Source organism: Neolamprologus brichardi, chromosome 17 (assembly GCF_056152115.1).
Source record: "Neolamprologus brichardi isolate AB-2024 chromosome 17, ASM5615211v1, whole genome shotgun sequence".
Taxonomy (NCBI): domain Eukaryota; kingdom Metazoa; phylum Chordata; class Actinopteri; order Cichliformes; family Cichlidae; genus Neolamprologus; species Neolamprologus brichardi.
Genome location: NC_142120.1, coordinates 15376567 through 15392385, shown reverse-complemented (window position 1 = coordinate 15392385; position 15819 = coordinate 15376567). Strand labels below are relative to the sequence as shown.

Sequence of the window (15819 nt, the reverse complement as noted above, 5' to 3'; positions counted from 1 at the left end):
TCTGTATACTTTGGTTTTAACAAGTAACAGATGTGAGTTACGGTTGCTTTTATATCAGTAGGGCCATTCTCTTGTGATCACTGGCATCAACAAGCCATTTTTGCCCAGAGAACTGCCATCCACTGGATATATTCTCTGTAAGTCCTACACATACTTAGCAATTTCTGAAATACTCACAACAGTCTGTCTGGCATTAAAAATCATGCCATGATCAAAGTCACTCCAACCACCTTTCTTCCCTATTCTAATGCTTGATTTGAACTTCAGCAGGTCATCTTGAACAAATCTGTATGTCTAAATGCGCTGAGCTTCTGCCATATAATTGGCAGATTTAATATTTGTGCTAGCAAGCAGATGAACAAGTATACCTAATAAAGTGGCTATTATGTATATGTGACGTCTTTCTTTTTTATATATCTTCAGGTATTTTTTGTGTTCTAATAATAAAACCACTTACAGGTGAAGATAAAAAAAAGACTGCTTTAAAGTGGAAATAATGTAGCTCAAACCCAGGCTGTGCTCTGAATAAAAATGAAACTTATGTTGAAGGCCATGTCGGTTCACAGCAATTTGGAGAAAAACGAATATGGTGTTTGGTCATAGCTATTTAAAGACATGTGAAACTATGATTTTGACTTCCCTTGGTTACTGTGGCGCTATGGCTTAACATGACAATGTAAAAAGAATGTAATATAGTTTGCATTTGGATTTTGTAACTAGGCATATGGGTTTGTTTTCTTACATCATTAACTGTAGTGGAGTTGAATGTTTTTTTTCTGTTTGTTATTTCTATTATTAAAATTTTTCAGTTAAACATTTCTGAAAAACAGTGAAAAGGTGTATACTCAGATGTGAAGACAAAGTGCTAAAATACATAAATGCAGAACCAGATAAGGAACGAATTTCCGTTTTACTTTACATGGTAACATAGAAGCTTATTTAATTATACTTTTCTGTATATGTTTATTCAGGAACTGTAAATAATTGTTACAAATTAGGGATATTCAAAAACCCCAACAAGTCGTGTGCGTTGCATTAAGTAACTCCTTCTTATCGTCACAGAACAGCATAAACTTCTCCATAAATATTCTCTTCCGGGTAACGGCATCGGAAATATTTCTGGATTGCAGAAAGGCGGATACCTGTTTGCTACTTTGCCGTTTAGAACTTTTCGTGAACCATTTTCCCCGTCACTCGTCATTGAGTCGCCATATCGAACAAAAATTATTATTCTGAATATTTTTATTTAGCTGAAACTGTATTAGCCTCGACGAGAGTAGTAGTTTTCTAGCCTCAGCTAGCTAACTTTTAACACACTAGCAGATAAGTTGTCAAACCCCCGGCAGTACAACAAGGAAGGTGCAACACCGAACCGACAACAAAAAGATGTGCGATAAAGATCTGATTTGGACACTGAAGACCGGGGACCTGGATGAGGTCAAAGCCACACTGCAAACGGTAATTTAGCTGTTATATGACTTGCCCACTGTTGTGCATTTTTGACTATTGGCAGCATAGCTAAGGTAATCAACGCTAGGTCGTAGAGCTGCTAGCGAGCTAGCGTTAGCTGGAGTTGGGAAATTTTAAGTTAGGTAATCCAGAATTGAAAAGCTGTTGGGACATTCTGGGTCTGTAACATTAACGGTAATGTGTGCACCTTTAAACTGGCTTTAATTCGTCTTACGGGTAACGAGACGTGTTTAAAGTTAATCCATTATCACTTTCCGCTGAGAGCAACTTGTTGGTTAGCTAACCAACTATGGTATCTGTTGGTACGTGACACGGGTAACGACTCTTGACACCAGTAACAATGTTACTGTAAGTGGGTGTTTTAAGCACAGTATGTACGTTACTAGAAAACGCATATTACAGTCTTCTATAAGCGTGTTGTTAAGAGAGCTGAGGCAAATGTCTAGCTATATGCTAGCGGCTAATCGAGCAGACAGGGCCAGTGTCTAGTCAGCTTTAGTGGGCGGTGGTCTCAGCTGTAGTCTAGGAGATGGAGGCTTGGCTAATAGCAGCAGCAGCAGCGTTCGTTAATGCCAGCATGCTCTTTTTGGAGCAGCCTGATGAGAAGGTTTCTGCCTATGCTTACCACGCAGAGATGTTTCTGTAAAACAGCTACCTTAGGAAACACGCCTGCATTCGGATTTTGTAGTTGGGTAGTAGCTGGATAGTTTTACTGCCACATATGATTTACACTCAGTTGTTTCCCACAAATGACTAACTGAATCTATATTTGCTTCCTCATAAAGTACAGCTCACTAATGTGTTTAAATTGTAAAATGCTAGTTTCCAATGTAAGTTTTACAATACGTGAAACTACATATAGTTTTTGATCAAACTCTTAAAGACTGATAAAATGCTCAGGATGTTGGTAACTTTTGAGAAGACAGAAGCGTTTTCTTTTTTCTTAGTGTCTTGTTCTATTTGTGTCATCAACTATTAATCACGTGCTTGTATAAATGACTGTTTACATACACTCATCGTGATCGTCATGGTAATTTGGTACTTTTAACTATTTATTTCAACTGTTCTTTTTCCAGGGTGGAATAATTTTACAGCATACAATTTTCCACACAAGGTCAAAACTATACATACCGTCTCCAAGTATGTGACATATTTTAAGATTCTCTTACATACAGCAAAAAAACAAAAAATGAATTTATTTTTTAGGTTGTCTGAGGTAATGCTATACTTGTTCAACTTGGCACCATAAAGTGCTTGCCACTGTTTCGATGTAGTCACTAATAGATTTTTTTTTTGTTTGTTTTTCACCTTGAGTCTGTGACGTCAAGAAAAACACAAGTTTTTAGACACAAATAACTGTCCTGTTAATAATATGTACTAATCAAAGGAGCTTGCAAAGAAAAGCGTCTGGACTTCTTTAAGTTGCTTGAAGACGTTTCACCTCTCATCCGAGAAGCTTCTTCAGTTCTAAGGTCAAGTGGCAGAGAATCCCAGATTTGTCCACCATTTGACCTTAGAACTGAAGAAGCTTCTCGGATGAGAGGTGAAACGTCTTCAAGCAACTTAAAGAAGTCCAGACACTTTTCTTTGCAAGCTCCTTTGACTACGATGACCTGGATGACTGAGAACCTTCACAGACAATATGTATTAATGTTATAGACAGGCAGGACTGATAATTTTTGCTGCCTAGTTCCCACATTACCATTATTAATATTTTATTAGTAGCCATACCGAATAACCTTTAGTGTTCCTGAAAGGGCAGCTTTAGTGACCTCTTCAAATTCCTGACAAATTGTTGTTCAGTGTTGTGCAGATCAACTACTTGAGCTGCCAGTGTAGGGAGGGACTGTGTGAAGTTTTGTGTGCGTGTGTTAACTGCGTGTTAACTGAGGTGAAGACCGCACTATAAGAACTGTTGACATAAACCACCACTACAAATGATTGACATGAGCTCATGATTACAGTTGGTGACTTCTGAGAAGTGAGGGTTCTTGTGTTCCAGCTGTAATTGTGTCATTGACAAAACATGTAGATAAAAATAACTAACCTTTTTCTATAGTATAAATGGAGCTCGTTTAATTTTATCAACCACTGAAAGTAACATTTAAACATTTTTAGAGAAGTTTGAGGTTTGATATCAATCAGCTACAGGACTTAGCAAGATGAGGTGTAAGGTGAAACATTGTGTTCAGTATGTTGAATTTGACCTACAAGGATGTTTTTGATAAGGCAGTGCTGCGGTGTGGATTCTGTTTCAGAAATATCTAGTGGTAATAAAACAGAATTTGTGTGCAACTGACCATGTTCATCTGACCCCAAGAAATGGCAGAGAGTAAAAGGAAATGTGGTGTTTTGTTTTTTTCAAAGTGCAACCTTAAGGTTTTAGGTCTACATAAAACTGGATTTATTTTATGTACAAGATTATATTGAGTCCTTTCACAACAGTTATTTCATGAAACTAAATATATATGTGACATTACTGCCATATTAATTCAATGTGTCTGCTTCGAAAAATTTATATTTGGAGATCCGTAGCAGGTTGAGTCTTCATTTTATGCTGTCATGGTAAATATTGTAGCAAATTTAATGTAGGAATTAGAGTCAGGAGATGACTATAATATTAATAATAATGTAAAAACTTGAGGTCATATGTAATCTCATACAGTTTTGATATCAATAATGCACAGTATTTGTCAATGCTGTTTGCCTAGTCTGTCCATTTTATTGCTATCTCATTAATGTTGATCTTAGTTGCCCCAGGAGAACCAACACCTGAGCCTTCATCCCCAGCTCAGGTGTTTATAATATGAAGGTCTTGTGTAACAAGATATTAATGCATCTTCTAGGGCTTCCTATGCTTCTATATTATCGATAGTATACCCATTTTTCTGAGCTGATGAATGCTTTTCTTGCTTCACTTCCCTTCGTCCTTATACAGGCAAGTAATTATTCATATACTTCTGGGGAAAAAGTCAGGACTGACAGCCCTCGCTGGGACCGATTTGTGTTTTATTATGGGTCCAAGCAGCAAAAAATGATTTGATAGATGTTACCTTCTTTTGAAGGGCTTTGATTTGTGTTTTCTTTTTTGTTTTGTTTTTTTTAAACTAAGACACACCATACTGGCTTGTGGCAATGCCAAGTTAGGCGATCTCATCCCTGTTAATGTGTACTTTTTCCCTTCTCTAGGCTGAGCATGTGAACCGGACCCTCGATGGTGGGAGGAAGCCACTGCATTATGCTGCAGACTTCGGTCAGACAGATGTGGTGGAGTTCCTCATTTCTAAGGGGGCAGATATCAATGTAAGAGTTACAACTATCTCAGCTTCATACTTTTTGCATTAATTTGCCTACTGCTCAGCACTACAGTGACCACAAAAATAACAGAGCCTGTGTCTCCTTCCTTTGACTGTCTAATGTCTAGTTAGAAACAAACATTGTTTGTTTAAACAAAAGCAACCTGGCTTTAATAAAACGGGGTTTATCATATACATTTCTACCCACTGTTCATTGGCTGTTTTTTTTACCAGTGAGTTGGCCAGGCCTCAGCAGGGGTTTTTTATGGGTCATAGTGGGCTTCTCATGAGTGACGCACATAACCACAATTGATCCGCTTGCAGTTAGGGCAGTGAGTCTGTGTTGCCTTACTTAACAGGTCTATGCATTTCCTGTTATGTTTAGTAAAATAAGCCCCTCTTAAAAAAAGTTCAGTAGTAGTAGTAGTTCAGGTAATCTTCCTTTCGTGTGAGGCTAAAACCTCTTTGAAAGCCCCACATTTTTTATGCTAGAAAACCCCTTCTCACATTTAACCTTGATGGCCCCTTGAGCCTTGTAGTTTCAGAAGGTGTGGTAGTGGCCTGATTCAAGAAAAGTCTTTTAAATTGCTTTTTACCTTGAAAGCATCATGTGTTAGTAATTTACAATAAGACATGGATGCTTTAACTCTAATAATCAGGAGTAGGAAGTCTCTAAATCTTCCTTGCACAGGAAGATGCACATCAGCACGGTGCATCTCACCCTTTGCTTAAAATTGGTATCTGCAAATCACAAGACTTTTTTTTTTTTTAAACAAGAGTTTAAAAGTGTAACAATATACAATCTTTGCTTTCCCTCCAGAGACCAAAAGTCTTCTTCTTCTCACTCATTCCTCTCTCATCCTCTTCTTCCACAGGCTCCAGACAAACATGGGTTTACTCCACTGATGACTGCCTGTTTTGAGGGTCATCTCTCATGTGTCAAGCTCCTGCTAGAAAAGGTTGGTGCCCTGATTGCGTTCATGTATGCGTATGCAAGCATCTGCACAAAGGAGTGCACTGGTGTCTTTCACCCACTAGTGCATGCTGATGTATCAGTGGTTCCATGTGAGCCATGAGTGCTGATGAGGTAACTCATTGGACAAAAAGCCCTTTAACACATTTCTATGGAGGCTGTGCTGGAATGTTCATAGAGCATCGCAGACTGTCACTGCTGTGCACTTGCTTTTTTGTTGTTTGTTTCTTTCATTCATAGGAGCACTGCCGTTGGCTTTATCTAAGTCTCTGCTCCATCCCTCCACATTAGCCTCCCTAAGGTGTTTAGCTCTGGAAGTACCTTAAATGCTAATTGGGTCCAAAAAAATACATGCTGCCATGTGCAGATCTAGTCACAGCTGTGAGGAGAGGCACAGAACAGAGTCAGGCACAGCTGGCATTGGCTATAACACTACAACATAATAACAGGAATACTATAATAAATGTCCAATCTATCCAGCATCATCTGGCCATAGAATACACATTTCTGCAGTTCCTTCACAGTTAGATAGACAGACTCATTTGTAAGTGGGGAGCTTTCTTTTACAAAGTCAGTGTTTCTTCTTGCATGTCTTACCTGAATGTTAGACTCAAAAGTGTATGCACTCCTGGCATAATGACACATCTTCTACCCATCAGGACAGCTGTAGCTACTGTTTCACTACAGTCCAAATGAGCCCGACTGCAGTTGAATTGATGGCCCTGTGGAGGATGAATGTCACACATTCATTTTAACACACACATTTCTTTTTCTGTGTATCCCTCCACTAGGGGTGGGCGATATAAACGATATACGATAGAAACAATATAAATTTGGCCAACAATAGAGATTTTGACTATACCGCTCTATCGCGATAGCGCATGTTGATGATGTCATCAAGCTGCGCCTGTTTTGGTCTAAAGCATCGCAGCGGCTACAACCATTATAATCTGCAAATTATGCCAGGCGACAGTCATAGCAAAGAGATGAAGCACTTTTGAAATATGGGGAAAGCCAGAAACTGCACTTCCTCCACTTCCGTAACATTGATTCATTAATGTTGAATTCTTTCGTAGCTGCTCTATTACCATGTTGTTGCAGTATATTAATAACTAACCTCGTATTGTGGATGAATAATCTTGGTTGTTCTCCTGACTGACGTTTGCCCCGTGTATAGCATCCTGCTATACGATTGCATTTGTCCCTGACCACCAGAATCCCTCACGTTAACTTTTAATGAGTGGAAAAAAAGTTGGTGTTCATCCTTCAGCTTCACTGTGCTAATGTTATGCTAACATAGCTGTGTCGCTAGTAATCACGTAGCACAACATTATATACCAGGTAGTCCAACTTCAGTAACCCTACAAACGCCACTGCTGTTTAGTTTTCTGTCTTCATTTATTTTGGAAGTGGTAGCAGAGCTGTACGTTTTAATTAGTTTCAAAAATCTCTCAGTCAGAACATGGTATGTCATGTTTAGGTGGAAACTAGCAAGCTAACTTCCTTTCTAACTTCTAACTCCGTTAAATTTAATAAATTCTGTTTTCATGGACGCATGGATGTTAAACTTAATTGTTACACCTGATAAAGCAGCAACGCTGATGATTTTATTAAAGATTAAGGAATTTAGACCATTTTTAACTCTTAGTGTTCGTTTGACTTTGGGACCTGAAGGGGGACGGAGTTTTGGATCCAGATTACTCCGCAAAGCTCCTCACTATGGCAGCTGTAATGCACTGACAATCCATCAAGCAGTGCGGCTTACCAAAGTTGTACTAAAACATTTTTTTACAGATTTCTGCACGCCAAAATCGGTTCGAGGTCAGTAAGCACAACCAGAATTCATACATAAGGCACACTCTCGATTTTTGAGAAAATTAAAGGATTTTAAGTGTACTTTATAGTGTGGAAAATACGTTATACAGAAGAAAAGAATATATCGCGATATATATATCGTTACCGCACATGCTTCAAATTATATCGCGATATGAATTTTAGGCCATATCGCCCAGCCCTACCCTCCACCTTATAACACTCATGTTTAAAAAAAGCAGGTAGGTATGTAGTTGACTGGGTCCTCTATCTCGGTACATGTTTATTATTAAATTTAAGTGGGAAAAAAAGTTTATTTGAACAATGATGCAAAGAACATGGATGTTTCAGTCAGACAGCTTAGCTTTGTAAATGTGCTTCAAACAAATCTGTCAATTTTTATAGTTTGGCTTGAAATTTGGAAAATGACACAAGTACACCACCACTGATTAATTGGAGTTTACATTGTGGAAGACTGCATCATGTCATGAAAAAGCATCATTCAAAGGCTGCTTCAGACTTATGTGTATATGGGAAGAATTCAGAGAGAGAGTGAGAATCAGGGGCCTGAGGGTGAGTGAGCAGCTGTCTGTTTCCAGCCAGGCTTAATGAGGCAGGGTAAATGAAAGCTCCTCTACACAGTTGTTTCACAGTAGCATCAAGTAATGGGAAGTGGGGAGGGGTCACACTACAGAATAGGGAAGTCACTTTTTGCAGTCTTTACAATCTCATTGCCAGCAGCCAGACAGACTTTTTAATAGGTTCACAGGTTGAATGGGACTTTGAAGAAGGCATTTGAAAAGAGGAAACCATAATCTGTATATGGGGAAACAACAGTGTTTGGTTAGAGAGGCATGGTTGTGGTATGCTACACCAACTGATTTCAGTTAATCAGCTGTATTAGTCCTGCATTTTTGGCAGCGCAGCTGCAAACTCTGTCCTGCCTATCAACAAAGGCACCAGAATCTTGTAACTAGTCAGCCAAGAGCGGAAAACTGTTGTCAGCTGGCAATCAACACTAAGATAAACTGAAGGAAATATCGGACAGGAAAAAGAAACTATATACAGCAAGTCATTTGCTATAAAAATTGCTAGCATGTCAGTACGCATTTGACATTGCATGTTTCTGACTTAAGTATACATTTGACTCAGAGCTTTTTATTCCTACCATAGACCATATTTATATCCAATGAGCTATTATTTAAGCATTGAAAGATGACACGTTATAGAATGATTTCTTTGCTGAAACTAAGCAGTGTACTTCAAGTTAAGATCTGAGCTGTCACTAGATGATGCATTTAATGTCCCTAAGAGTGTTAATATCACACAGCCACATTTCACTTTCACATTACAATGAAAAATTTGGGTTTTAAAAGCTCATTTTGTCTCTTTAAAAAAAGACTTCATTATTGGCGTGTATTTTCCTTAATTTCTTCTGCTGCCAGTCACGGAACATCCTTCTGAGAGTCAGAAGCTCTTCTGCATTTAAAATAGGCAGCTGTATCATGTAGTGCCTCATCTTTGTAAATCAAAGACCTTTGGGTAAGTTTTGTTTTAGAGAGGGATGAAAGCACAGCAACTTAAGAAAAGGTGTGTGAGTGATTTATTACACAAGAAAAATGAGTTTTGTTATGACAAGGACTATGACGAGGAAATATGAATAATTTTACGTTGATTGTCTTGTTTTCATAGTCATTGTAGATCCCAATTGTAAATTTAAACTGAAGTCTCATGAATTATCCAGCTACTGGTAGACTTTCAAAAAGATAGTATCATATCAGACAAGACAGGTTGTCCTAATTCATCACAGTTCTTGATTTTATAATAATTCCAACTAAGTACCATCAATAATTAAGACTAGATGCTAATAGTTGCCACAGGGAGCAGGTCTCAGTATATCCATATGACAGCTTTGAAAACTTCCCATGTATCCCAACATGAGATTAATAGATATTTCAGAGCTACACCAATGATAGTGCTAGTGTAAATCCACTCTGTCTGGCAGCACCTGTAGCTGTGCACAGCTGCCACATTGCACTGGATAAAAGGAGCCCACTGAGAATACTGAATTGTGACTGTTGGACTGTCAGACATTCTTGTGTTGGCAGATTAAAAATGTCGTGGTTCCCTTGTGCATCATGGAAGCTGACCCCTGCCCCCAACTGTGTGCCGTGTTGTTGTTGTTAATGAATTATGAAAGGCCATTATTACCCCAAAGGTGACCCAGCTGTAAGATCCCGGCCAAGAGTGCTGACTACAGCCTGCAAAGACCAGCCAGTTAATTTTAGGTCAGCAATAAAAGGGCGTACACACAAATACACACACATTTTTCTTTTAATGGGAACTTGCTATTGTCTAGGAAGAAGTACAGTACTGTTTGAAGTCAGTTCCTGTTGTTTTTGTGTCTTTTACATCCCTAAAGGTTTCCTCCTTTTTTCCTCTCTGCCATTTATGCAAAGAATGGATGGAACATTTATCCTAACTGTATAGATAATATATATATATACACACACTAGTAAAAAACATCTTTCACTTGTCACTGAAGTGTTTTTGTTTTTTGAGGGGGGTGAAAGTGTACACTTGCAGTCTTTATTGCTTCATATGTTGAGATTACCATAAACTTATAAAAGGATTTTATTTCCCACCCCCCACCGTATCTCATCCAGAGCCTTTCTGGCACATCCTGTCGTAATACATGTATTGATCTTATCCTTATCGCTGGGTGTTAAAAAATTTGCTCTTTTAACTGCTCAGTAATGTTTGATTGCAGACAGCGGGTCAATAGTCTGATGAAAATCTTGTGCGTCAAATAGGTTTTGAGTGAGGCTTTGGCTCAATATTTGAAGACTTATGCATTCCATTCACAACAGTCATAATGAAAACTTAATGGACATTTTGGCATGTTGGTGGCATTATATTACTGACCCACTGCTGCTTTGTACAGCTGTATAATCCAGGGTGATGATGTATCTTATTTTGACTGGAGACACGCTGGGAGTCTATTCTTGTTCATTAGTCTGTGTCTCAATTGGCCATCAACGTCTTTGACTGGCTAGTGTTTGGACAGTGAGGTGATCATGTGGGGTCATTATTCAAGTTGAGTAAAGCTCATTACTCTAAGTGGTGTCAGGAGCGTGCCAGTGAGCTGCTTGGCCGTTGGGGTAGCGTGGTGTATCCTGAAAGGCAAAAAAAGGAAGATTGTGCCAGCACTATTACTGGAACTCGACCATAAATACGGATATGAAGCATTATCTCTGGCATGGCTCCAGTATACACTTTTTGACAGTATGTTTGGTGACGAGAAGGTAATAATTATGAGAATGGTAGAACCTAAAATATAGTGGTACAAATTATGCAGTTGTGTTTATTATATAGAAGTAGGGCTGTGCGATATGACAAAAAATCTCATATCCCGATATAAGAATTCTATCGTCCCGATAAAGATATAAATCACAAAAATGTAACATTTTCTGTAAATTCTGTGAATCTCGGGCAGCTCGACTTGCGGGAAGTGTTTCCAGCTGCGCGTCATGTAGCTGGAGTCGAGTGTTTTAACCGATGCATGAAACTACATTTTTGACATAAGTTGTAAAGGCCGCCGTTTTCTGTGTGAGTATTTATTACACGGTGTGCTGCAGGGAAAAGCCTGTTCTAATGTTTGAGTCTAAGGTTTATTTTTTTAGCACCTGGCAGCTCTTTTTTAATTCTCATCCGTAAATAATCTGCTCTTTCACGTGATTCAGTTTATTTTGAAAAGTCTCAACAGGATCTTGAGCTTTATTGTGCCTCTCTCCTTCACTGAAAACAACTCCCCCTCCCCATCGCTTCACCTGCAGCCAGCGTCAAGATGCTGATAATTTATTTCTGAGTGATTTTTTTTTTTTTTTTTATATGTACATCTACACTGTATGTTAATAAAAGTGCCTGTGTGACATCTGCGACACATAGCTTTGACTAAGGACTCCCTTTTTGTTCTTACTTTATTGGTTTTAAAAAAATATTGAGGTATATATCGTATATCGTCATCCAGCTAAACAATATCGAAATATGAAGTGTGGGCCATATTGCTCTACCCAGTAGCACATCAGAGTAAGAGATTATGGTAATTGGTTATCAGGTACCTGGTATGCATGAATCTGCATTTTTCAGGGAAAGTTAACTGACAGAAGAACAAAAATTGTTTAACTTGTTAGAAGGAGTGGACTTCGAAACTGTGATAAATGACAAAAGATTAAAACATTATTATCAGAAAAAAAAATGTGGTTTTTGCCTGGCAAGCTGCCCTATCTCTGACAAGATGAATTACACTGAAGAAAACCTTTGTTTATTTGCAGGTAAGGTAGGGGAGGGAAGGATTTTTTTTTTTTTTTTTTTTTTTTTTTTTTTTGGAAATTGAAAGATCTGGCTACCAAAACCATTGTTTTGTTTTGGGGTTTTTAACACTGCAGGATTTGATTAAAGACTCAATTTCACACAACTTCACTTAAAAAAAAGTTTGTCATTGTTTATTTTGTAGTTGATAATATACAGCTTTAGTGTGAGATCAATTCTTCATTATACAATGAAGACTGGCCCCACTTAAATTTTTTTCTGCACAGACAACCAAATCAGTTATCATTTTGTTAATTAGTGAGCTTTATAGAAGCTGGTTGTCAGATTTTGTTCCCCTTGAAGAGAGCTGTTCCACTGTTTCTCCTTGCTTCCATGTTTTATGTCCCAGCTAAGACAAGTTAGCTGTCAACCATCATCATTTTTAACAGACATGGGAGTGATGTGAATTTTATTATGTAATCCTTTGCAAGAATGCTTAAAAAAAAGACAATTTCATCTCTAACAGGCATGTTTGATACCATCAGAATAATCAGATAAAATGTATAAAATTCACATTGAAAAAGTGAGAGAACAGGTCTCACTAGTCTTCATACTGCAAGTGTTGCGTAACAGAGCTCTAACATGTTTAACTAGAGTGTTGACAGGAGCATTATGCCAAGAAATGTAAAGTATGTTCCGATGGGGCGGGCCCTATCTCTCATTTTGTCTTCCATTTCCTTACCAATTAGAGCTGTAGATGTGACAGGTTATCAACTCAACCCTGGTAAATCCCCCTCCTCGCTTTATGCTCTGTTGCTCTTGTGGCATGGAATTTGCTCCCAGATAACCATCCTCCTGCTACCGGGTACTCGAACTGGGGCACATTGTTTTTGATGCCCTGCTTCTCTACGCAACAATAGCCTCTCTCTGCCTTGGTTCTGTAAGCTCTTTTGCTAAGAGGCTAAACTTGGCAAGCTAAACAAAGGGACGCGTTTCCACTGCAAGGCCTTCCACTCCTACTTTGCCATTAAATCTGTTGTCACTACAAAGGCATTAAAACATGTGGCCTGTTTCTTTCTCTCTTTCTTTGTTTTTGTGTGTGTGTCTGTGTTTTTTTGTCCGTACTAATCTAAATGGCTATGTCTTCTCCCATCTCCTTCACATTGATTCTGTTATCCCTCAAAGCTTGAATGGATTTGTGTCTCAGTGTGTGTGACTTCAGCCCCTCTTAGTCATGCACTCCTTTCCATTGATCTGATGGCCTCTGAATGTGGCAGCTTTATGTCTGAATGACCACCCTCACTTTTCTGTAAAGATCTTTCATGCCACAGCCTTTCTGTGTCCCTAAAGCAGTCAACCAAGGGAAAGTCTTGTCCTTGTTGTGTTCATGATTGACCTACATACCTTTCCTGTGTCCATGAGTATGCAAGGGTTCAGCTGATGTAAAATTCATAATCGAACCGTGAATGCAAGGCTTTGTTTGGACGTCGGCATCCCTGCCAGTTTGTGCTGGTTCTGCACTATAATTGAACCAAATATACATGCCTCCTCCAGGTGGACTCCCTGCAGCTTAAAGAAAAGTATAACAATAACTCCACAGCCACAGTGTCAGAGTCAGAATACACATATTATCACAGCTCAAATGAGTAAGGGGCTAGTCTAAAGTAAGTCTTGTCTCTCTTCCTTTGGCAACTACCGTAACTTTTGTCTGTGAGTTTTTCACTCGTCTTTCTCAAAAAGTGAAAGATGCATTTGTACACCAGAACAACTGAACCTGTGAGATACTTTATAACTAACTTGGCCTCTTTCCAGTTGAATCTTATCAACTGATTCCTGATTTTAATGATTTTGTTCATTAGGGATGTGTATGCAACCTCCCCCCCTCCCCTCCCTCAGACTGAGCTTTTCCCATTTCTGGAACAAACCTCTTCTAATTTCGCTTTAGCTTGGCTTCCAAATGCATCTACTCAAGGCTCAGTGCTCAGCCAACACTTTTGTTTTTGAGGAGTACATAGTTCAGCTCTGAAAACTAAATCACAGCTGGTGCAATTTGTGTCCAAAAACTATGCTTCGATTTTAATCCCTTGTTTTGGTTTCCTTAATCTTCCCAGTTCTTCAGATGTGGGTAAAACAAATAAGAAGTGTGTATGAAGGAGTTTGGGTCTGACTAGTTCTGTATGGCTCTTAAGTAGCCACGCAAGCTTGGACATTGTTCACGGCGGCGTTATCAATGCAGTATTTGACTGTCACGTTTGAGCAGATGTCATTAAGTTTGAGGCACCAAGTAAACATTATGTCCCCTCTCCTCCACAGGGAGCTGACAAAGACCAAAAATCACCAGACGGCATGACTGCCCTTGAAGCTGCTGCTACTGAGCCCATAAAAGCTCTGCTCAAGTAAGACACCACAGTGTGGGAGGTGGCTGGGCAGCTGTATGAACGGGCACTCAAATGGATGCAGTGATCTCCTGAGAGAAGATGGACTTGCCCCTTTGACCCTGATCAACCTCTGTCTCAACAATGCTTTTGTCTGTTTGTTGGAGGTTCATTTTGTCTGTCTGGTGGTCTTCCTTACATTGTAATTTCTCTTTTCCCCAGGTTTTTGGGATAGGATTTTTTTCCCTTAGTCCTCTGTTTTTAGCCATTTAACAGAAGGACTTGTCAGTTATGTCTCCCTTAGGGACCAAACACTTGGGGAGTGCTCTTGAACCTGGATCTTAACACTGCTCAGATTAGTAACAGACTCGATAACACAAACACAAAGCTTTCATATACGAGTAAATGCACATCTTTTTTGCAGTTGTGTTGTAAAAACATACTGAAATTAAATTGTAATGGATCAGTAGTGTGTTAATATTTTTACAACTTCACAGTTTAAGTATTTTATGGCCAGGATTTCTCATGAACATTACTTGCACTGTACTATACTTGATAAGACTAAAAAGATTAAGTTTAATTATGTTAACATTTCATTATGTGTGGCCTCTTCCTGTACTTTAATTTTTTTTATAGATAGATCAAATTGTCCCTCAAATCTAAGCTTAATATTTTAGAGATGTTGGCTGAGGGAGGTGCAGAGGTCAGATTTTTCTTTTCTACTTGGTGATGTATCACTTACATATCAAATGGTGTTTTTTCCACAAATTTTACATCATTAAGGTATTCTCTATTCTTTGACCAATCACCATGCTGGCTAACTAGAATGACTTGAATGTTGCAATTTTCAAACGTGTTACTCAATCCCTTTTGAAGCAAGGTTAACAGCACATAATAGGATTAGATATTTTAGAACTTTCTTCATTTTGCCGCCCCTGGGTGAGAGTTCAGAGCAAAAATTCATTTTTCCTTTTTTTTTTTTCTTGCAGCTTCTCTGAGTATTTTGTAACTAATGGGCTCTAGGGGTTGTAAGTGATGGGTTAATGGGGGTCAGATTTGAAAGTTGTTGGTAGGGTTTTTTTTTTTTTTTTTTTTTTTTTTTATTCCCCTTGCCTTGTTCGTTTTTTCAGTTCAAAGCCCTGCCTGTTTTGCTGCATGTCAAAACTGCCTCTGCTTTTATGCTATGAAATGGTCACTGTCCTCTTGGTTGCTTTCAAACAAATTACAACAATGCAATAGACAAAAAAAAGAATGCTCTTGCTGACTTTGTTGTGACAAAAGTCTGTAAAAACAAATAAAAAATATAAAAAAAAAAACACATCTGTCATCAGTATCCATTTTCCTTGTAAACTGGAGAGGGAAAGGGCAAAGAACTGTCAAAAAGATGTTTAAGATTAATGATGGGTCAGCTGTGAGAATGCTTTCTTTATTATCTAAAGCAGAAGCACATTTTCTGTGACAAAACGCGTTCCCTTAAATTTGTCATATTTCTGTTGTGCACTGTGGTGACCTTTAAGTTGGATTGGATGAGGGCATTGCTGTGATTTTTATGCTGAATTCACTCAAGATGGGATTTGCTGAC

General features: G+C 38.6%; 1 protein-coding gene across 1 annotated transcript; it reads left to right on the top strand.

Annotated features, from left to right (window-relative positions):
• The first annotated feature begins 1058 nt into the window (after positions 1-1058).
• Positions 1059-15553, top strand: mtpn (myotrophin). Its single transcript, XM_006780845.3, has 4 exons — positions 1059-1458; positions 4660-4773; positions 5642-5725; positions 14176-15553. Exons 1-4 carry the CDS (start codon positions 1387-1389, stop codon positions 14260-14262), a joined length of 357 nt encoding a protein of 118 aa, XP_006780908.1. The 5' UTR covers positions 1059-1386; the 3' UTR covers positions 14263-15553.
• Positions 15554-15819: the final 266 nt, after the last annotated feature.